A 22,662-nucleotide genomic window follows, 5' to 3' on the forward strand; every position below is an offset into this window, starting at 1 on the left:
TCGTGCCTACAGTTTTCCTAAGTCTTTTCTTTGGAATTAAGCAAGCAAGGAAAGTTGAAGCAGTTAAAGAAGTCATAAGAGGAAAAACGTAGACTTTGTCATTAACAGTGAATAACAGTTCAAAACATATATACGAAAGGACATAAAGTCTATTACAAGCTGTATACAAGGAAAAGTATAAAAGCAATGGATGGGTTAAATTGATCAGTCTTCGGCGGGCACCACTTTTCCATCCACCACTTCATTATCCAGCGACACCATGCTGAGATCCAGGTCGGGGAACAAGCAGGCAAATTGTTCCCGTGCAGCTTCGAATCCAGCAGCCAGAATTTGAGCAGAGTTTAGCTTGAGTTCTTCAATCTGCTTCTGAAGTTCCTCAATCCGCTTCTTGAGATCTTCAGTTTGCTCATTCAGCTCCTTATTCTGTTGCTCCAGCTCTTCAACCTGCTTCTTGAGTTGTTCATTGGTCTCTTGAGCCTGGAGAAGGTCTTCAGCAACCTTCTTGGATTCCGCTTGCACTTGGGCCAATTCAGCAACTACTTTTCCCTTCTCTTCGTTGGCCTCGGCGAGATCAGCTACGGCGTCGTCCCTTGCCTTTTCCACCTGCCCGAGGAGGGTCTCTCGCTCGGCTGACCTTTTCTCTAGTTTCTGCACCTTGGCGGCGTCCGCCTTTATGAGAGCCTCCAGGTCAGCCACCTTGACGCGGTAAGGCACAATCTTGCTCTCTAGTTCGATCTTTTCTTGAGCAAGTTGTTGCACTTTGTGGCGGAGATCAGTGGCCTCTTTGCGCGCCAACCTGAGCTCGGTGCTCATTGCGTCCTCCACTCGGGAGTGTTCAATCTCCGCCAGCGTCAAGTTGAAAGACAACTTCTCCACCTCAACCCTCATGGTGCTGTTCTCTGTCTTGAGGTTGAAGAGGTCGTCTTGGAGCCTCCTGGTGGAGCTCTCCACAGCTCTGGTGATGACGGTCGGGATGTCATCTGCTATTGTCTTCAGCTTAGCAGATAGAGGCTCCCACATCCTTGTAACCTCGAGAGGGAGGTTTGCTGCGTGTAGAGGCGCTGTGGGAGCCTGTTGTTGGTTCTCGTCGCCACCTTCCTTGGCAGGTTCTTCAGTGGGCGCTTGTTGGCGTGGTGATGGAATCGGGGATTCAGTGATCAAAATCGGAGAGGTGTGAGCAACCTCATCCCCGATTGGAGCAACCTCCGCAGGTGAAGCATTTGAAGGGGGACCCCCTCCCGCTGATACATGTGGCGTGGAGGCGCTCGGGGGGTCCTCCATGAAGTTTGGCTCTTGGGCCTTAACCGCGGGTGGCGCAGTGGCCAGCGGGATCGCTTGGACTGGTGAAACTGGAGCTTGTGGGGGTGGCGATGATGGAGGAGGAGCAGGTGTGGATGGTGGCGATGACGTGGGAAGAGGGGGTGGTGCAGGTGGTGAAGAAGGTGCCACCCTCTTCCTCTTTGTAACGAGGCCATCCTCGGTGACGTCGTCATCTTCTTCCTCATCCTCTTGGACTATCTGGGGAGCTTTCCTCTTAGCCCTCTTGAGGATAAGCTTCTTCCGCTGGGCGGCGGGTTGGACGTCGGAGGGTGCTGGGCCCTTAGGTGGCGATCGACCCTGAGTGGCGACGATCTCCACCATAGAATTTGGCACTGTTTGAGAGCCCGTCGCCAACCCGTGGGTTCGGGCGAGCGCCCTCAATTCAGCAAGCATGCCCTTGCCCAACATGTTATCTGCATGGAATGAAAATGCATGGGTTAACTCAAGGAGAAAATAAGTGCATAAGGCAGTATGCAGCAAAGCAGATGATCGGTGCAGGAAAAATAAAACCAAAGTCTTGCGCATAACGCACAAGACGCCCAGAAGCAGTCAAATAGAAGCAGTATTAAAACAGCAGTTTAAATGTTCTAACCTATTCGAATTTCGAGCTGGTCCTCGTAGAATTCGAAGCATATCAGGGTGGTGGTAAGGAAAGTGATGTTGGCATCCGCGACCCTTTTCCAGAAAAGGCAGAGATCTCGGTCCAACGCTCCCATGCTGTCAGGACTTCTGGGTCTCCTGAAGCAGCTCTTGGACTCTTTCTTCCCCTTGTCCACCCAGTACAAGGGGAAGCCGTCGAGTAGGGAGTCGTCCTTGTCGTTGGGGCGCACTTGGACGAACTTCCCTTTCCAGTCCTTATAGGATTGCTGGAAGATGGAGAAGATCGACCTCCCAGCAATCGCATTCAAGCTAATCCACAGGCGGTCTCCTGGGTGCTTGGCTTCGAAGAGGAATAAAAATACGTCCACGGATGCGGGCAACCCCAGATGGTCGTACATCACTTGGAACGCTCGCACGAACGCCCAGCTGTTGGGATGGAGCTGGGCGGCGGCGATGTTAAGCTCGGTAAGGAGCTCCCTTTCGAAACGGGTGAAAGGGAACTTGAGCTTCACCTTCTTGAATAAAGTCGTGTAGACGAAGCAGAAGGGCCCGTCAGCACTCACCTTGTCATCAGCACAAACAGGTAGATCGGGGGGGCAAGGTAGCACTATCATCTTTTCGTTGTGCTCCTTATGAAATGATTGATGAAGCTCGTCCCCCTTAGTCAGCCGCAAAACTGCTCCCGCAGTGTTCACAGAAGATGTCTCCCTCAGAAGGGTCGAGTTGGCCCAGGGATACAGGGTTTTGAAGTCTGGCAAGGGAACGGGGGCTCCTCCGGCGATGGGTGGAGTCGCCTGGGCCAGGTTAGGGCGGGATGACGCAGGCCTCTCAGCCTGGGAAGATGAAGCGCCACGAACTCGTGGTGGGTCGTGTGCTTGTGAAGGGGGGTTTCGTGATGAAGGAGGAGGATTCGGGGTGATCTTTGTGCGAGTCATTGTTGCAGCTGCAAAGGAAGAAGAAAAGGAAAAATGATCAGGGGTAAAAGAGGCTGACTCGATCATGGAAGGAAGGTGAAAAACGAACGAACGTAGGTTCGTTGCGATGATTGACGAAGCCCTAAGTTACGTAGAAGGAGAAATGGAAAAAGCAACCCACAGCGTACGCACCAGGCAGTTACAGGATGATGATGCGAATCGGTTAAAATGCAAGGAAAACCAGCAGAAGAAGGAAAGTAGGTACCTTTCGATGATCAGGAAGACGATGAAGGTTGATGATGGTTCAGGATGTTGAAGAGCGCTGAGAGAGAGTTTTTGCAGGAGAAGGTGAGAGCGTTTGAGAACACGAAGAAGAGTGATGGAACAGTAGAGTGAAAATGGGTTTAAGAGTTTTTTCGAAAATGGGTTTGGGAAGCGCAAACGATAACTGAAGGTAACCGTTGATGAAGCCACGTGTCGAGCGATGGACGAGGGGTTTGGTGGAGCATCAGAGCAGCAGAAAGTACAACCGCTTGGAATTCTGCGTCAGTGCCACGTAGACCGGTGTTGACGTGACTCTTTCAGTCTTTTCGCTGGACAAGTCTTCGCTTAAGACTGGGGGGCTTGTGTACCGCCCTGGTAGTCGGAAGTGATGACGTGGCATCAAGCTACAGCATAGGTGTGTTGACAAGGCGCCAAGTTGGCAGAAAGGAAGGAAGTCGGGGGGCTCGTGAAGTCGCCAGTTATTAAGTTGGCATATTCCGATCTCCAGCATACCAGAATCGGCGATCACCGGGTTAAAGATGAAGTCGCCAGATGTAAACTCAGGCGACCTTGAGATTGGAGATCGCCAGAGGGAGCACATCGCCAGAAATGAAGGTGGTGCAGATTATGAAGGCGGCCGGCGAGACCACAGGGAAGGTGTACGAAGGCACCCTAACTCGCCAGTTCCAGTAGAGATCGCACTCCCAAGTTGGCTATGTACTGGGCAGTACCATGCATAGGTAACTTAGCAAAACGAGAGTAGAAGCAGCGCCCAAGTCAAGGAGGCTCCAGATGATGGCACGTGTACAGTTGGATGCGAGCCACGTGTCCAAGTCTGTAACTGCCAGGAGAGAGAAAGTAACCAGGTATATAAGAGTTCTCAACGAACTTTCTGAGGTACGCATGTTCAGAATACATTCTTTACGCTTGCGAGTTATAGAACTTACTGTGAGAGAGGATTTGCACGGTTCTTGTTCTCTTAGTATTTGGTGATTCGGTCACTGACTTAGGCGTTGGAGTGCGATCGGCCGCAGCGGCGCCGCTCTGTTTCTCGTGCAGGTTCTTGAGGTGGATCTCGTAGAGGAACGGAGGTTTGAAGTGGTGCACACGTCGATCCTTTGACGAGGCAGTTTCCAGCGTTCTGGTCAACAGGCAGGATCAGTTACAATAGCCAGGTACAAGCTGAAACTGAATCCTGAGAAGTGTATTTTCGGCGTAGAGGCAGGCAAATTTCTGGGATTTCTCTTGTCGGAGAGGGGAATCGAGGCCAACCCCGACAAATGTGCCGCCATTTTGGCGATGAGGAGCCCTGCCACAGTGAAGGAAGAGCAGCAGCTCACGGGACGGATGGCTGCCCTGTCCCGATTCGTATCAGCCAGTGGAGAGAAGGGCCACCCATACTTCCAGTGCTTGAAGAGGAATAACAGGTTTGTCTGGACGAAGGAGTGTGAAGAAGCTTCATAAAGCTCAAAGAATACTTGGCGAGCCCGCCAGTTCTATGCAAACCTCAAGCAGCAACGCCACTCAGGCTGTATTTTGCCATAACTGAGAGGGCAATAAGCGCGGTGCTCGTCCAGGATCAAGATCAGGTCCATAAACCCATCTATTTTGTTAGCAAGGTGCTGCAAGGCCCGGAAGTGAGGTACCAGGCCTTAGAAAAGGCGGTGCTGGCGGTTGTATTTTCGGCGAGGAGGCTGCGCCACTACTTCCAGAGTTTTACGGTGTTGGTAATGACTGACTTACCCATCCAGAAGGTTTTGAAGAAACCGGATGTAGTTGGGAGGATGGTGAAGTGGGCGGTGTGTTGAACCAAGTGGTGTTCAATGTTTTGAAGAATCCAAACCCTTTGAAGGATGATGAAGCCTCTGCTGTGCTTGATGCTGCTGTGCTGTTTTAGTCTTGTTGTGGGGTAGTTCTATGTTGTAATCAACACTTAGATTAAATCTCAAAGCAATTAGCATCTCAATTTTATCAAAGCAAAATGTTTTTCAAACTAGGTTGAAACAACCGATTGTTTTGTCGAAACAACCGATTGTTTACACTTAGGTGTTTTGAGAAAGTTTGAAAACTGTTTTTGAATGGTGGCTTTTGTTAAGTAACAAAACAACCGATTGATTCGAAGAAACAATCGATTGTTTGTTTTAAAACCATAACAGAAAAACTGTTTTCTTTGACTGAGCTTTAAATGCTTTAACTGAATACGCTCCAATCTTTAAATGCTTTGACCAGTCAGTTTTAAATGCAATTAAGAGTTTGTTAAGATTTGATAACAAACCATATCTTTGAATATATTCAGAAAAACTGTTTTTAAGGATTAAGAATCTTGAAACAAAGTGAATCATCTAAGAGATTTTCAAAGAATTCTGAGATTGCAAAAGAGATGAGAGATTGATCAAGGTGCTGAATAGGATTCTCTTGTATTGATTTCAGATATTCATCTATAACAAGTGTAATTTGTGTAAACTGCTGAACAATTCTGTTTGTATGTGTTGCTGAGATTGGCTGTGTGTTCTTGAGGTGTTCAAGATCAGCAATCTTAGTGTTGGCCAAGTAGAGTGTGTTTCTTGAGGTTTTCAAGGTCATTCTCTTGGTTGTTGTTGTAAGTGATCAAGGTGTGGTTGCTTAGTGGATTTCCTCAGGGTTTCTGAGAAGACTGGATGTAGCTCTGGTTTGCAGTGAACCAGTATAAACAGCTGTGTACAATCTTTCTATCCCTAACTCTTTAATTATAGTTTGTTTGTTGTTTGCTGGTATAAACAACCGATTGTTTTTTCTAGTGTTTCAGTTTTGCTTGCTGTTTTGGCTAACTGAATTGCTTAATCATTTGATTTCTGAAATAAGTTCATTCTAGCTTTGAAAAGATTGCGAAAACCCCTTTAAACAATTCACCCCCCCCTCTAGTTTAAAGCCATCTTTTCTAACAATTGGCATCAAGAGCTTGGTTCTTGAAAGTTATTCAAGTTGATCCTAAAATCTTTCAAAATGGCTGATAGACTACCTTTTGGGGAAGGTGCCTCAATAAACAGACCACCCTTGTTTTGCGGTTTGAATTACCAGTTTTGGAAAGTTAGAATGAAAATATTTATGGAATCTCTTGACAAAGGAATTTGGGATGCAATTGAAAATGGTCCTTTTATCCCAAAGTTTGAAAAAGATGGTTCTATCATTGAGAAGCCATGGTCTCAATGGACTGATGCAGAAAGTAAAAAGGCCAAATTCGATTGCATTGCCAAAAATATTATAACCTCTGCTTTAAATTCTGATGAGTTTTTCAGGGTCTTACAATGCAAGTCATCAAAGGAAATGTAGGATACTTTGGAAGTCACTCATGAAGGAACAAATGAGGTGAAAAGAGCTAGAAAGCATGCTCTCATCCAAGAGTATGAGATGTTTAGAATGCTTAAAGGTGAAACCATAGCTGAAGTGTAGAAAAGGTTTACACACATCATAAATCACCTTATGAGCCTAGACAAGACGTTTGACAAAGAAGAGCTAAACATCAAGATCTTGAAATGTCTTGATAGAGCTTGGCAACCAAAGGTAACTGCTATTTCCGAATCTAAAGATCTAACATCTTTAAGTGTTGCTTCTTTGTTTGGAAAGCTTAGGGAACATGAGCTAGAGATGAATAGACTCAATGTTCAAGAGAATGAAGATAAGCACACAAGGAGCATAGCCTTGAAAGCATCCAAACATAAGGGAAAGCAAGATTCAAGTGATGATAGTGATGAGGAAAATCTAAGTTTGCTGTCAAGAAAATTCAGCAAATTCCTCAAAAGAAACCGCAACAAAGACAACAACAAGGATAGGTATGGAAACAAGAAACCCAATGAATTTAATTCAAATAACTATACTTGTTTTGGTTGTGGTGAGCAAGGTCAGATAAAGGCTGATTGTCCCAACAAGAGCAAAGAGAAAAAGACAAGCTACAAGGAGAAGAAAGGCAAAACAAAAAGGGCCTACATAGCTTGGGATGAAAATGAAGTATCATCGTCAAGTTCTTCATCAAGTGAAGATGAAAAAGCCAACATTTGCTTAGTTGCTGAGGATGATGATGATTCATGCAGTTCAAGTGAGGTAAGTTCATGTGCTTCCTTAAATGAACAAAACTATAGTGAATTGCTTGAAGCTTTTCAAGAAACACATGATGAAGCTAATAGATTGGTTCTTTCAAACAACCGATTGAAAGATCTTAACAATGGGCTTGAATAGAAAGTTAAATCACTTGAAGAGGAACTGAGAAAAGCAAAAAAATGATTTTGAAAAACTGGAAAAAGATTTCAAAAATGCCTCTTGCAAGTGTGATACTCTCAATTGCACAAATTGTGAAAATCTTGAGAAAAAGGTTCACTATCTTGTTGAAACTGTGGACAAGCTTTCAAAAGGAAAGTCAAACTTTGAGAATGTCCTACCATCTCAAAGCTGTGTTTTTGGAAAGGCTGGTTTAGGCTTCAATCCACAGAACAAGCAAGATAAGTTTTCAAAAAGTTTTTTTAGAAAATCAGAAAAACACCCAATTGTTAAGATGAAACAACCGGTTGTTACATGCTTTTATTGCATGAAGAAAGGCCACTCTGTTAGATTCTGCAAAATTAGAAAATATTATGTTCCTAAAGGTTTTATGAGATGGATTCCTAAGGGATGTGATGTTTCTAACAGCAAAGAAAAGCCAAATGGACCCAAATTTGTAAGGGGACCAAATCTTGCAACTTGAATTTGTTAATGCAGGAAAAATAAAGAGAAAAAGAAGAATTGAGCCATCTAATCAAGCTGTTGAAGAAAAATGAAGTCATTGAAGCTGAATCAATGAAGCTGAATCAATGAATTGCTTAATCATTTGATTTATGAAATAAGTTCATTCTAGCTTTGAAAAGATTGCGAAAACCCCTTTAAACAATTCACCCCCCCTCTAGTTTAAAGCCATCTTTTCTAAGATGGTGGAACTGTCGAAATTCGACATCAAGTATGAGCCCCGGGGACCGATCTAGGGGCAAATCTTCGCCGATTTTGTGGTCGAGCTATCTTCCGGAACAGCGCAAAACGCCAAGGATGACTTTCGTTGGGTGCTCTCGGTGGATGGGTCGTCTAACCAGCTTGGTAGCGGGGCTGGGGTTATTTTGGAGGGACCCAACGGGGTGTTGATAGAGCAATCGCTGAGGTTCGCTTTTAAAGCAAGCAACAATGAAGCAGAGTATGAGGCTTTGATCGCTGGTATTCTGTTGGCAAAGGAGATGGGGGCAAAGGTGCTGATGGCCAAAAGTGATTTGTTGTTGGTCACTGGGCAGGTAACTGGTGAGTTCCAAGCCAAAGATCCGCAGATGGCAGCCTACCTGGAGTACGTGCAAGAGTTAAGGAGATCCTTTGTTTTGTTCGAAGTGGTGCACGTGCCAAGAGAGCAGAATGCCCGAGCTGACTTGCTAGCCAAGCTCGCCAGTTCGGGCAGGGGGGGCAGACAGATGACCGTTATTCAAGAAACTTTGAAGACCCCTCGGGCTTTTGTCGCAAATCACCAGGTCCTTCACGTTTGCAGATCGATGGAAAGGACGGCTAGGAGCCATAGATCTCTAACACAGGAGACCTTGAGGACGCCGAGGGTCAGAGCGCGCCCAGCGGAAGAGGTAAAAACGATGCAAGTTTGCGCTATCCACGAACCAGATACGTGGATAACGCAATACCAGCGCTACTTGGCAGATGGCGTGCTCCCAATGGATTCAACAGAGGCCAGAAAGATAAAGAAGAGCTCCAGCAAGTTTACCCTCATCGACGGCGAGTTGTACAGGTTTGGATTTACACACCCTCTTCTTGTATGCGTACACGGAGAGAAATGCACGAGAATTATGGCCGAGCTCCATGAAGGGATTTGTGGGAGCCACATTGGAGGTCGAGCTCTGGCGACGAGGACTGTCCGCGCAGGTTATTACTGGCCCACAACGAGGGAAGATTGCAAGAGATATGCCCAGCGTTGCAAGCAATGCCAGCAGCACGCCGATTGGCACAAGGCGCCCCCAGAAGAGTTGAAGTCAATCTACAGCCCCTGGCCGTTCCACACGTGGGGAATCGACATTCTGGGACCCTTCCCGTTGGCGATCTGGCAAATGAAGTATCTGGTTGTGGCAATCGAGTACTTCACGAAATGGATCGAGGTAGAACCAGTAGCCCAGATCACCGTGCACAAATCAAGAGTTTCGTGTGGAAGAATATTGTGTGTCGTTTTGGCGTACCCAAGCGTCTAGTATGAGACAATGGGACTTAGTTCGCAAGCCACCTGTTGAAGAAGCTGTGCGAGGACATCGGGACACAACAGGTGTTTGCTTTCGTGGAACACTCGCAAACGAATGGGCAAATGGAGTCCGCTAATCGGGTTCTGCTGAGAGGCTTGAAGAGGAGGTTGGAAAAGGCCAAGGGGTCTTGGTCTTGGGCCGAGGAAGTTCCCCGCATAGTGTGGGCATATCATACCACTGAGCAATCGGGAACCCATGAAACCCCGTTTAGCTTAGTGTATGGATGCGATGCGATGATTCCATTCGAAATCCAGGAAAGCTCGCCGAGATTCCAGAACTTCGTGGCGGAAGACTCGAACGAAGAAAGGAGAATGAATTTGGATTTGATGGATGAGGTCAGGGAGGAAGCACGGGTGAAGGCCGAAGCAGTAAAGAGAAGAGTTGAGCGTAAGTACAACTCCAAGATAAAGCCGAGGCAGTTCAGAGATGGCGACCTGGTGATGAGGAAGGCTCACCAGTACGAGATGGAGAACAAATTGTCACCCAAGTGGACAGGACCGTTCAGAATAACCGAAGCACTCGGCAACGGCGCCTACCGCTTGCTGGAAGGAGGGGCGATTCCTCGCACTTGGAACGCCACCCATCTCAAGTTTTACTACAGTTAAGGCATTGCAAGTAGCAATTAACTTGAACAATTTAAGATGTATCAGTTTAAACAATTTTTCAAGGGGGCACTCTTTTTTCCCTAAGGAGGGTTTTTAATGAGGCCACCCAATAAAGAAGGTTTCGAAGTTTATCGAAGTTTCCCAGTTATTAAGTGTGCATGTTGTTTGTTTTTCAAGCTTGTGGGGAGAGATTTTATTGCCCTTGTGTAGTTTTAAACAATGGTAAATCCAAATCGCATGCATCCAGTACAAAATTTTCGAAACATGAAGTTTTAAACCCTCATCGCCACCCGGCGATCGGAAGTGCAAGTTTAAGTTTTAAGTCCTCACCGCCACCCAGCGATCGGAGGCACAAGTATTAAATTTTCTGACCGCCACCAGGCAAGAAAAAGGTTTAAAAGACCTCCTCGCCTTGAGCGAGTGTAGGCGAGAAAGAGATTTAAAAGACCTCCTCGCCTTGAGCGAGTGTAGGCGAGAAAGAGATTTAAAAGACCTCCTCGCCTTGAGCGAGTGTAGGCGAGAAAGAGATTTAAAAGACCTCCTCGCCTTGAGCGAGTGTAGGCGAGAAAGAGATTTAAAAGACCTCCTCGCCTTGAGCGAGTGTAGGCGAGAAAGAGATTTAAAAGACCTCCTCGCCTTGAGCGAGTGTAGGCGAGAAAAAGATTTAAAAGACCTCCTCGCCTTGAGCGAGTGTAGGCGAGAAAAAGATTTAAAAGACCTTCTCGCCTTGAGTGAGTGTAGGCAAGAAAGAGATTTAAAAGACCTCCTCGCCTTGAGCGAGTGTAGGCGAGAAAGAGATTTAAAAGACCTCCTCGCCTTGAGCGAGCGTGGGCGAGAAAAGATCTAAGACCTCCTCGCCTTGAGCGAGTGTAGGCGAGAAAAGATTAAAGTCCTCCTCGCCCTGAGCGAGCACAGGCAAGAGCAGATCACAAGACCTCTTTGCGTGAGCAAATTGAGGCAAGTTGAAAGCCCTCAGTGCATCCAGAGGAGGAGGAGATGTAACCCCTGGGCAAGTTGAGGCATCAAGAAAAGTCTTTCTCACCCTCGAGTGAGTTCAGGCAAGATGAAACTGAAAAGTCAGGGGTGTTAATAATCTTAAGTATGGGAAAGGAGGGTTGGAGAAGAACTCTTTTCCCCTTGAGTGAGACATCAATATTGACCTAGTGTTCCGTCCGGTTGACTGGAACGTCTTCGTGCGCGACCTCAACCGTCAGCTAGGGACTCCTTCCCACTGGTTACCTGTGGATTCCTGCAAAAAGAGGACAAAGGGGCGCCCTAGCGGCCGTTTGCACTCCGACGCTCAAGTCAGCCAGCAAGAAACACCAAAATTGTGCACCTCCGTCTCCGAGCACCGCGTATGGCACTCTGAAGGTGGTAAAAAGAACTGTGTGTTGTGTGTATGTTTTCTCCCTCAGGCAAAGATCTTTCCCCAGTCCCTTGTACGTAACCTCAAGGCACGAGCAAGCAACTAGAGAGTTCTGGTAAATTTGCCAATAGTTCGAACCCCGTTCCCAACATTCTCCGCGCTATTTAAACTACCCAAGCATTTAAAGCGCCTTAAAGCGCTTTTAATCACAAACGTAACGTGCTCATTAAAGCGTTTAATTAGAAAATGTAGCGCATTTAAGACGTTGAAACGCTTGGGAGCCATCATAATACCTGAACGCTCGAAACGGAAACTGTATTGAATGACTTTAATTACCTGGCACCTGACTAAAGGGTGTTTCTATTCTAACCTGGCTGTCGTACACGTGGAGGCCCTCACGACGCCATGACCCCATCTGGGGGCGTTTCTGCCCATCTGGGGACGTCTCTACGTGTGAGTCCTCCTGCCTGGGAGTGCTACTGCGCTAGGGGTGACTTCTTGGGTGCCAACTCATGCCCCCAATCATCTAGTCACTCACTTTGAGAGCGTATCTGCCTTCCTCTTGTACCCTGCACCCGGCTACCCTGGGCGTGACCTTCCTCTTGAGTCGTATCTGTCCCAAAGGCATCTCTGGGGTGGCAGGGGTACTTCTCGAGTCAGGCTGCCCTACATTGGTGTTGTTGCTATGGCCTTGAAGCCACCTTTCTCTCCTCTTTATTACTGTTCCCTGGTTGTCCAGGGTTTGGGGCCTTCCCACGGCGTCGCCCCCTCCATGGTCTTTCCTACCCATGGGTATCGGGGAGTAGCGCCGTGGTCACCTTGCCCTTCTGCCATTCCATCTTGGCGACACCCAGTTGGGCGATGCCCTATCTCGGTGATGCCCTGCTAGGCGACGCCTTACCTGGGCGACGCTTTACGTTGACTTTGACCTTCACGTTGACTTTGACCTTGACTTTGTCAACGCCCGGGTACGGGACGGTACACAAGCCCCCCAGTCTTAAGCTGACTTGTCTTCAGCAAAAAGACTAAGGCTTCGCCCACGCCATCCACGTGGCACCCAGTGACGCGTCATTCTTGCTGACGTTGCAACCTTGGAACCATTGACGTGACGCTCGCCAAATCCTTGGGGTGCTCTTAATGGTTGATTGGACATTCTCTGAAACGGGGAAAGCAACGCTTTTTGGGGTCACGCTTGATCGCGTGCCACGTGGCTCATCACGCGGTCACCCTTGAGAACCTCTTGCGCTCCCCTTGAGCGCCTAATCCTGCAACACGTGGCACCATCGCACGGTAACTATTCGTTGTCCCTCGCGCTCCTCGTAACGTTTAAGTTACCCAAACCCCGCGCTTGGAACCACTGTTACATCCACTTTTTGTGCCTTTCCTCACTGTTCATCTTCCTCGAATCCATTCTCTCGCGACCCCTGCTCTTTCGTGCTTCTGCTCTCCACGCCCTTCAACCCCCAAAGGTACGGTTTTTCCTCTCCTTGATGATTCCCTTACTGCATGAACTGCCTGGGACTGTCCATGTTACTGCATTCCTTTGGATATCGTTTGTATGCTTCTCCGTTCCTCTCGTTCCTCTTTTCTCTCGTGTGGGTAGGGTTCTCCTAGGATTCCTCCATTTTTTCCCCTTTTCTTCGCCCAACCCTTTTTCTCTGAACCCTTTCTTTCTCTTTTGATCTTCAGCTCTGGCATCCATGGCGAAAACTAAGACCGCCGCGCCTCCCCCGCTCCCTAAGTCTTATTATAAAGGTGAGTATGACTGGGCCCCCGACAATCTCCTCAACGAATGCTCCACCCTAAACTCCGTTGAGGACGTGGAGACCCACAGGGGGGACCCTGCGCTTTACAATTTCAACGCCTTCCATAAAAATCACGACTCCCACGTCCTGGTATGCCGGGTGAGGCCTGGGATACCCGTTTGTGTGGACTCAAGAGACACTGGAGGGAGCCCCTTCTTCTTCCTTTATCAAATGGTACTCAAAAGAGTGGGCCTGCGTCTGCCTCTTACTTCCTTCGAGAAGGAACTGCTTACAGAGATAAACATCGCCCCAGCCCAGCTCCACCCCAACAGCTGGACTTTCGTAAGGGGGTTTCAGATTCTCTGCGGATATCTGGGTGTCCCCTCTTCCGTGGACGTTTTTCTTCATTTTTTCGAGGTAAAGAAGCAGTGGAAAAGCCTATGGATGAGCTTTTCTGGCATCGCCGGGCGCATCATCCTTACACTCTTCCAAAATTCGTTTAAAGGATGGAAAGGGAAGTTCTTCAAAGTACGTGCGACCAAGCGCGATCCTACCGTTCTAGAGGGCTTTCCCCTATACTGGACGGATAAGCCCATAACCATGAAGGCCCTGGCTTTGGATGAGCTCGCCCCAGCCGATCGGGACGTGTGCAAAGCCTTGGCGGGGCTGGGGGTAGTCTTCGATACCGCCAAACTCATCGCAAACGAATTCAACGCCCATGGGCTCTCTACCTACTTTGGTATCTGCCCTTGACTATTTACACTGCCTTAGCTGTTGTGGTTATACGGATTCACTTGCTTGCTTGAACCCTTGTGGTTATCTGCGCGTGTCTGGTTATAAAACTCCCCTTCTGCTTTATCTGAATTAATCTTTTGCTCTACTATTCTTCGCTGCTGCAGGTTCAGTGATGACTTCTTCGAGGCGGCTTGCTCTTGCCAAATTTTTGAAGAAGGCAAAATCTGCCAAAGAGGGCAGGGACGCCGTCGCCTCTGACGTGCCCACCGTCGCTTCCCAGCCGACTCCTCCACCATCTGCTTCTCCTCCTCCTATTGCCGCGGTTCCATTAGCCATGGCGTCAACCCCTGCCCCAGCACCGTGAGACCCTACTATCAGCACCTTTTTTCCTTTGTTGGGGCGTGCTGGGGCAGGGGTTGACGCCATGGCTAATGGAACCGCGGCAATAGGAGGAGGAGAAGCAGATGGTGGAGGAGTCGGCTGGGAAGCGACGGTGGGCATGTCAGAGGCGACGGCGTCCCCGCCCTCTTTGGCAGATTTTGCCTTCTTCAAAAATTTGGCAAGAGCAAGCCGCCTCAAGAAGTCATCACTGAACCTGCAACAGCGAAGAATAGTAGAGCAAAATATTAATTCAGATAAAGCAGAAGGGGAGTTTTATAACCAGACACGCGCAGATAACCACAAGGGTTCAAGCAAGCAAGTGAATCCGTATAACCACAACAGCTAAGGCAGTGTAAATAGTCAAGGGCAGATACCAAAGTAGGTAGAGAGCCCATGGGCGTTGAATTCGTTTGCGATGAGTTTGGCGGTATCGAAGACTACCCCCAGCCCCGCCAAGGCTTTGCACACGTCCCGATCGGCTGGGGCGAGCTCATCCAAAGCCAGGGCCTTAATGGTTATGGGCTTATCCGTCCAGTATAGGGGAAAACCCTCTAGAACGGTAGGATCGCGCTTGGTCGCACGTACTTTGAAGAACTTCCCTTTCCATCCTTTAAACGAATTTTGGAAGAGCTTAAGGATGATGCGCCCGGCGATGCCAGAAAAGCTCATCCATAGGCTTTTCCCCTGCTTCTTTACCTCGAAAAAATGAAGAAAAACGTCCACGGAAGAGGGGACACCCAGATATCTGCAGAGAATCTGAAACCCCCTTACGAAAGCCCAGCTGTTGGGGTGGAGCTGGGCTGGGGCGATGTTTATCTCTGTAAGCAGTTCCTTCTCGAAGGAAGTAAGAGGCAGATGCAGGCCCACTCTCTTGAGTACCATTTGATAAACGGGTATCCCTCCAGTGTCTCTTGAGTCCACACAAACGGATATCCCAGGCCTCACCCGGCATACCAGGACGTGGGAGTCGTGATTTTTATGGAAGGCGTTGAAATTGTAAAGCGCAGGGTCCCCCCTGTGGGTCTCCACGTCCTCAACGGAGTTTAGGGTGGAGCATTCGTTGAGGAGATTGTCAGGGGCCCAGTCATACTCACCTTTATAATAAGACTTAGGGAGCGGGGGAGGCACGGCGGTCTTAGTTTTCGCCATGGATGCCAGAGCTGAAGATCAAAAGAGAAAGAAAGGGTTCAGAGAAAAAGGGTTGGGCGAAGAAAAGGGGAAAAAATGGAGGAATCCTAGGAGAACCCTACCCACACGAGAGAAAAGAGGAACGGAGAAGCATACAAACGATATCCAAAGGAATGCAGTAACATGGACAGTCCCAGGCAGTTCATGCAGTAAGGGAATCATCAAGGAGAGGAAAAACCGTACCTTTGGGGGTTGAAGGGCGTGGAGAGCAGAAGCACGAAAGAGCAGGGGTCACGAGAGAATGGATTCGAGGAAGATGAACAGTGAGGAAAGGCAGAGAAAGTGGATGTAACAGTGGTTCCAAGCGCGGGGTTTGGGTAACTTAAACGTTACGAGGAGCGCGAGGGACAACGAATAGTTACCGTGCGATGGTGCCACATGTTGCAGGATTAGGCGCTCAAGGGGAGCGCAAGAGGTTCTCAAGGGTGACCGCGTGATGAGCCACGTGGCACGCGATCAAGCGTGACCCCAAAAAGCATTGCTTTCCCCGTTTCAGAGAATGTCCAATCAACCATTAAGAGCACCCCAAGGATTTGGCGAGCGTCACGTCAATGGTTCCAAGGTTGCAACGTCATCAAGAATGACGCGTCACTGGGTGCCACGTGGATGGCGTGGGCGAAGCCTTAGTCTTTTCGCTGAAGACAAGTCATCAGCTTAAGACTCGGGGGCTTGTGTACCGTCCCGTACCCGGGCGTTGACAAAGTCAAGGTCAAAGTCAACGTGAAGGTCAAAGTCAACGTAAAGCGTCGCCCAGGTAAGGCGTCGCCTAGCAGGGCATCGCCGAGATAGGGCGTCGCCCAACTGGGTGTCGCCAAGATGGAATGGCACAAGGGCAAGGTGACCACGGCGCTACTCCCCGATACCCATGGGTAGGAAAGACCATGGAGGGGGCGACGCCGTGGGAAGGCCCCAAACCCTGGACAACCAGGGAACAGTAATAAAGAGGAGAGAAAGGTGGCTTCAAGGCCATAGCAACAACACCAGTGTAGGGCAGCCTGACTCGAGAAGTACCCTTGCCGCCCCAGAGATGCCTTTGGGACAGATACGACTCAAGAGGAAGGTCACGCCCAGGGTAGCCGGGTGCAGGGTACAGGAGGAAGGCAGATACGCTCTCAAAGTGAGTGACTAGATGATTGGGGGCATGAGTTGGCACCCAAGAAGTCACCCCTAGCGCAGTAGCACTCCCAGGCAGGAGGACTCACACGTAGAGACGTCCCCAGATGGGCAGAAACGCCCCAGATGGGGTCATGGCGTCGTGAGGGCCTCCACGTGTACGACAGCCAGGTCAGAATAGAAACACCCTTTAGTCAGGTGCCAGGTAATTAAAGTCATTCAATACAGTTTCCGTTTCGAGCGTTCAGGTACTATGATGGCTCCCAAGCGTTTCAACGTCTTAAATGCGCTACGTTTTCTAATTAAACGCTTTAATGAGCACGTTACGTTTGTGATTAAAAGCGCTTTAAGGCACTTTAAATGCTTGGGTAGTTTAAATAGCGCGGAGAATGTTGGGAACGGGGTTCGAACTATTGGCAAATTTACCAGAACTCTCTAGTTGCTTGCTCGTGCCTTGAGGTTACGTACAAGGGACTGGGGAAAGATCTTTGCCTGAGGGAGAAAACATACACACAACACACAGTTCTTTTTACCACCTTCAGAGTGCCATACGCGGTGCTCGGAGACGGAGGTGCACAGTTTTGGTGTTTCTTGCTGGCTGACTTGAGCGTCGGAGTGCAAACGGCCGCTAGGGCGCCCCTTTGTCCTCTTTTTGCAGGAATCCACAGGTAACCAGTGGGAAGGAGTCCCTAGCTGACGGTTGAGGTCGCGCACGAAGACGTCCCAGTCAACCGGACGGAACAATAAGTCATAGAGAAAAAAAAAACCGAGAAAGCTCACACAAAGCACATAAGAAAACAACTCACAAACAACATAACAAATTAACACATAAGACAACACAACAACTCAGATCCAAAAAAATAACCAAATAAAACCCTAAACCATCCTCCTTGCCCATCTCAACCCTCATAAATTTCAAAAACCACATGCAAACATTAAGTTCGAAGGTTACATGACAATGCATAAAGTTCTTCATAGGTCACCACATAAAACGAAAGGGATCACCACATAGCTAAACATACCACATTTGAAGCTACGCATACAATTTTCAATTCTCTAACTTCCAATGAGCTCATTGGACCCCATCTCAACCCTCACAACACCAAAACACTACATGCAAACATTAAATTGTAAAAGAACATGACAATGCACAAAGTTCATCATAGGTCACCACATAAAAAGGAAGCGTTCACCACTTATCGAGACAAACTACATTTGAAGCTACCCTTACAATACTCCATTGTATAACCTCGAATGAGCTCATAAGACTCCTATCTCAACCCTCACAACATCAAAAAACCACATGCAAACATTTAATTGCAAGAGAACATGACAGTGCACAAATTTCTTCATAGGTCACCACATAAAAAGGAAGAGGTCACCACTTCCCGAGACAGACCAGATTTCAAGTTAACCTTAGAATAATCAATTGTCTAACCTCCAATGAGTTCACTAGACTCCCTTTTGAACCCTCACAACACCCAAAAACCACATGCAAACATTCACTTGTAACACAACATGATAGTGCACAACGAGCTTCATAGGTCACCACATAAAAACGAATGGGCCACCACTTGCCCATGTCAGTGTGACTTGTTAGGATCGATGGCTAGAACGAGAGGGGGGTGAATTGTTTATAAAACCTTTTTCGCAAATATATGATTAAGAATGAAACTTTAACAATCAATTCAGGAATGTAATTCAGAAAGACAATTCAACAAAGATTCAGAAAATCGTTTCAGTATTTTAATCGGTTAAAAACACGATATAACTGGTTATTTGTCTTACAGATACAAAAGTAGTTTGTAAGGCAGGTATATCAGCCAGTTGAAAATACGAAATAACTTGTTGTTTATGACAGCATATCAAACAATTATGAAGATAAGAGATAGAGAGATTTACACTCAATCCCAGAGCTACATCCAGTCCTCAGTCAAACCACTAAGTATTCCACTATGTAATCAATCACAGATTACAACAACACACATCACAAAGAGGTGACTTTGAATCCCACAAAGCCTACTCACCCTCTTTGCACCAGCACACACCTCAAGCCAGAATCACACTGATTTTACAGGATTTTACAACAACGTTTACAGAATGTAATTTGAACAATTACAATAAACTAAGAAAGGGTAGAAAACACCTAGATTACAAAAGACCAAAAACCCTATGATCAGTTCTTGAACCACAACAAAGCTCAAAAGAAATCTTGCTACACTTGGTAAAACACCTTTTCACAAACAGTTGGTAATCTCTCAAATCAATCTCAAATCTCAATGTTAAAACTTGTGTATTTCTCTCGTGTAAAACAATCAAAAGAAGGCTATATTTATAACCTTTGAAAAGTTACCGTTAAAGGTAGATTTGAACAACTAAATCAGTTAAAACATGTTTTCAAAATACTGTTATGAAAACTCACATTTAATCGATTGAAACTACAATTTAACTAGTTGAATGGTTTCAGCAGTTACACAACTGATTCAAAAACAGTTTCAAAACCTCTTTCCCAGCTAAGTGACAAACAACCGATTGTCTCGAAACTTTAATCGGTTGTTTTTCCCTTTGCATGGAAAAACACTTTAATCTTTAAAATAGATTGAAATAAGCTTTGTTTGAGAATCAAGACTGATCTTACATAAATTCTAAACACACTAAACTATACCCAAACCAAAAGCAGCAAGGCTTCAAGCTTCATCTTGGATTTGAAACATCGAAGCTCCTATTCTCAACATGACTAATTGAGTACATTAACATTCACATTAAAATCTATCACCAGTAACTCAGAAGACGCATAAAAAAATTAAAATCAATCCCAAAATCGAAGACCACAAAAGACTAAACAATAAAATCCAAATCACTCCCATCTCAACCCTCACTAGGGCGACCTCCTAGTCGAACAAATGCTGCAGTTTTCCTTCAGAGCAATAAACAACCAGGCCGAATACGAAGTCATTCTGGCTAGTCTGGGAGCCCGCACCGTGATTTGCAAAAGCGACTCCCAACTAGTCGTCAGACAAGTAAAGGGGAGTTTGAAGTGAAGGAACCACTCCTCCAAAGGTACTACCACACAGTCGGTAATTCCATTGCGAGGTTCGACAGGGTCACAATCAAACACATACGTCGTCCAGACAACAAACACGCTGACGCTTTGTCTCGACTGACATCAATGAAGAAGAAGAGTCATCATAGTTTAGTCGTCCAGATCTGCCTAAAATGGCCTAGTGTAGGTGAAGTCGAATGCCTGATCACACAACTTTTTTTCATAGGTTGTGTTAGCATCCATAGCCTGCCTCAGGTTGCCCGATGCCTCGGACATCTCATGCTCCATGCGCGAGACCTCCTCCACGCGTCGACCGAGGATATCAGCTCCAAGGGGGGTCAACACTAGGCCCCGGCAGATCATTTCTACCCCACCTTGGAGCAGATCGTCCTCGGGCACCGCCCGAATCACTTCTTCGATGTTGAGGGAAAACTCCCCTTGAAAAATGCAAGTCACCCCCCAACACTGAGAGGGTTGACTGCAAGGCGGTCTCAACCGGCACCGCGACGGTCGTAGGGATGGGTCGGTTGAACTCATCAGTCGGCGGGGAGTCGAGATTGATGGTGGTATGGCATGGGGGAGGCACGGGCATCTCGTCGGGAGGACGATATGTCCGCGTGGTGTTCCCACCCTCACGCGACCTCTTCTTTTGATTTTTCTGGGAAGGCCCCGCTCGGGCTTTCGTTTGCGCCACCTCAGGACCAGAACGACCCTTCCTCTTGTTGACGCGATCCTTAAAGGCCTTCAGCATGCCGACCGCCTGGGAACTTCTCAATTCATGATCGCTGCAACCAAAAACACAAAGCGTTAGTTAAAATTTTGACGAACTACCAAAAGTGTAAGATATTAACATGCCCTCAAAAGCCGTCTCACGGTTAGACTCAGTGTACAAGGGCATCAGTTGCTGTGCGGGAAGTTTTCTTAGAAGATTGTCAAAGAGTGAAAAAATCTCTCACTCACTGGCAATCGGGTTGACCAGACGAGGCCAATCTTTGATTTTTCTAAATTTCCTACTCCAAGACAAAAGAAACCTAGGTTGACCGGCTTCACTAAAAAAATGTGGCATACTCGCAGGCTCCACGTACACTTTGAAGAATCTCTCTTTGAAATTTTTGTACAAGGCCGTGAAGGCCTTAAACAAAACGTTGCCCGACCAACTAACCAACGAATGGCAGCTGACAGGGTCGGACGGGTGGGAGGTAAAGAAATGCAAAAAACAAGAGGAAGGACGCAAACAAAAAATGTTGCATATCAGGCTTAAGGCCTGCATGGACGCCCATGTGTTCTGATGCAACTAACTCGAAGCAACGTTGAGCGCCTCAAGGACGCCCACCCTGAACGTGTCAAAAGGAAGCGACACGTGTAAATCAAAAAATAGACAAGTGTACATAAAAAAAGAAAGGGGGTTCGGTGAATGATCGTTCCCTGTACACACGGTCGGTCAGCGAACAAGGACCGAAGCTCAAGAGAGATTCCCTGGAAGAGGCCTTCAGAACGGGAATCCTCTTCAAAAAGTTGGAGACAAAGGCGTCAATCAGAGAGACGAACGTGATCCCAAACACCTTATGATCAACCCAGCTAGGGCCCTCATAAGGACGCGGTCGCTCAGAGGTGCTCGACTGGTCAGACGCACTGCCCGGGTCATCACCCCTGACTTCCTCCTCAAAAGGGGCAATGGTTTGAATTGCTCTGACCGACATAACTTGGGTGGAGGAGGAGGCAGATGAGGAGGACGAGGAAGACGAAGACAAAGGGGGCTCGGGAAGAGGAGAATGAGCAGCTGAAGAAGAAGTAGGATGAGAAAGGGAAGACATCACTAACCTTGGAAGGATGACAACAACAGCACAAGAGGATGAAAGGCGTTCGGGATTCGGAGCAAAGTTCAGAAATAAAACGTGAGAGGTCACTATTGAGAGCTCCTACTTATAGCCTGAGAGAGTCTCGAGAGTCGAAACATCACAACTCCCTCAACCATTGGATCAAAGAGATCCAACGGTCCACGTCGTATGGCGCCCAAAAGCCCCTCATAAATGCACATCACATCCCTCGCTCAGGCACCATCAAACATCACGTCATCCATCGAAAGCCCAACCGTCACCACGAACCCTAGGAGCCGACCATTACCTAAAACTTTCAGACTCTTTGGGTCGAGCAACCCTCGAGCCTGGGGGGGCAGGTATACTAGTATGGTCGGACGGTCACCATGACTCAGACAGTGTTACAGACCATCCGATCGCCCACTCATGATAACAAAGGTCGCAAGGTACGACGTGACCGACCGATCCATGGCTACGAGTCATGGGTTGACCAAGTCAACAAGGCTAACCCACAATTAGAGGTTACTTAACGCAACCCTAAACACGAACTGTTCCGGCCGGTTGACCTGGGTCGTCTTTATGCGTGGCTTGTTCTAACGAGCTAGGGCACCTTCGTTCTGCTCCGTCTGTGAGTACCTGAAAAAGAAGAACAAAGGGACGCCCTCGCGGCCGTTTGCACTCCAACGATCAAGTCAGCTAGCGAGAAACACCAAAGCGACTAAAGACTGTATGATTATCTCAATGACTGGAACTGTGTTGCCCTAATTGCCTTGTGCTCACAGCTGGGTGTGCCGTCAAGAACAACTAAGGTTTAATGCTCTGTATAACTATGAAAGCGTCTATCTGAGAACTGGGTGAAAACCCGTGTAACTGTGAAAGCGTCTATCTGAGAACTGGGTGAAAACCCGTGTAACTGTGAGAGCGTACCTTACTAGGGCTCTTCGCGCCCTTTATATAGGTGAAAACTAGGGTTTACCTCTGCGTTGCTTGCTATTATCTAGGGTTCCTTGGAGAAGGTCCTTGCGCCGCTATCTTTAGGATCTTAGCGTATCCGGCCCATGGACTTCCCTTATCTGGAGTGCAATGTATAACCTTGCGGCCACTTGGGCTTTAACTTAAGCGCTGTATCTCTCGCGCCCTCATACTCCGTGGGTGCCCTAACTAATCACGCGTCATGCATGCAGCCTTCCCTGGATATCTTTAATGAGCACGTGGGCATTGCCACGTGCCCCTTTGACTCGATCATTTATTCTGTGCGGAGGGTCCCACAGTGCCGCCACCCAACTTTAG

At 47.6% G+C, this 22,662-nt stretch overlaps 1 protein-coding gene across 1 annotated transcript; it reads right to left on the minus strand.

Moving 5' to 3' along the window:
* Positions 1-204: 204 nt before the first annotated feature.
* Positions 205-1,713, minus strand: LOC137834301 (uncharacterized). The gene is made up of 2 exons (XM_068642360.1): positions 797-1,713; positions 205-262 (listed from the first exon to the last, which is right to left on the minus strand). The coding sequence occupies exons 1-2, from the start codon at positions 1,711-1,713 to the stop codon at positions 205-207; spliced, it is 975 nt and encodes a 324-aa protein (XP_068498461.1).
* Between the last annotated feature and the right edge of the window lie 20,949 nt (positions 1,714-22,662).

This window comes from Phaseolus vulgaris, chromosome 5, assembly GCF_000499845.2.
Source record: "Phaseolus vulgaris cultivar G19833 chromosome 5, P. vulgaris v2.0, whole genome shotgun sequence".
Taxonomy (NCBI): Eukaryota; Viridiplantae; Streptophyta; class Magnoliopsida; order Fabales; family Fabaceae; genus Phaseolus; species Phaseolus vulgaris.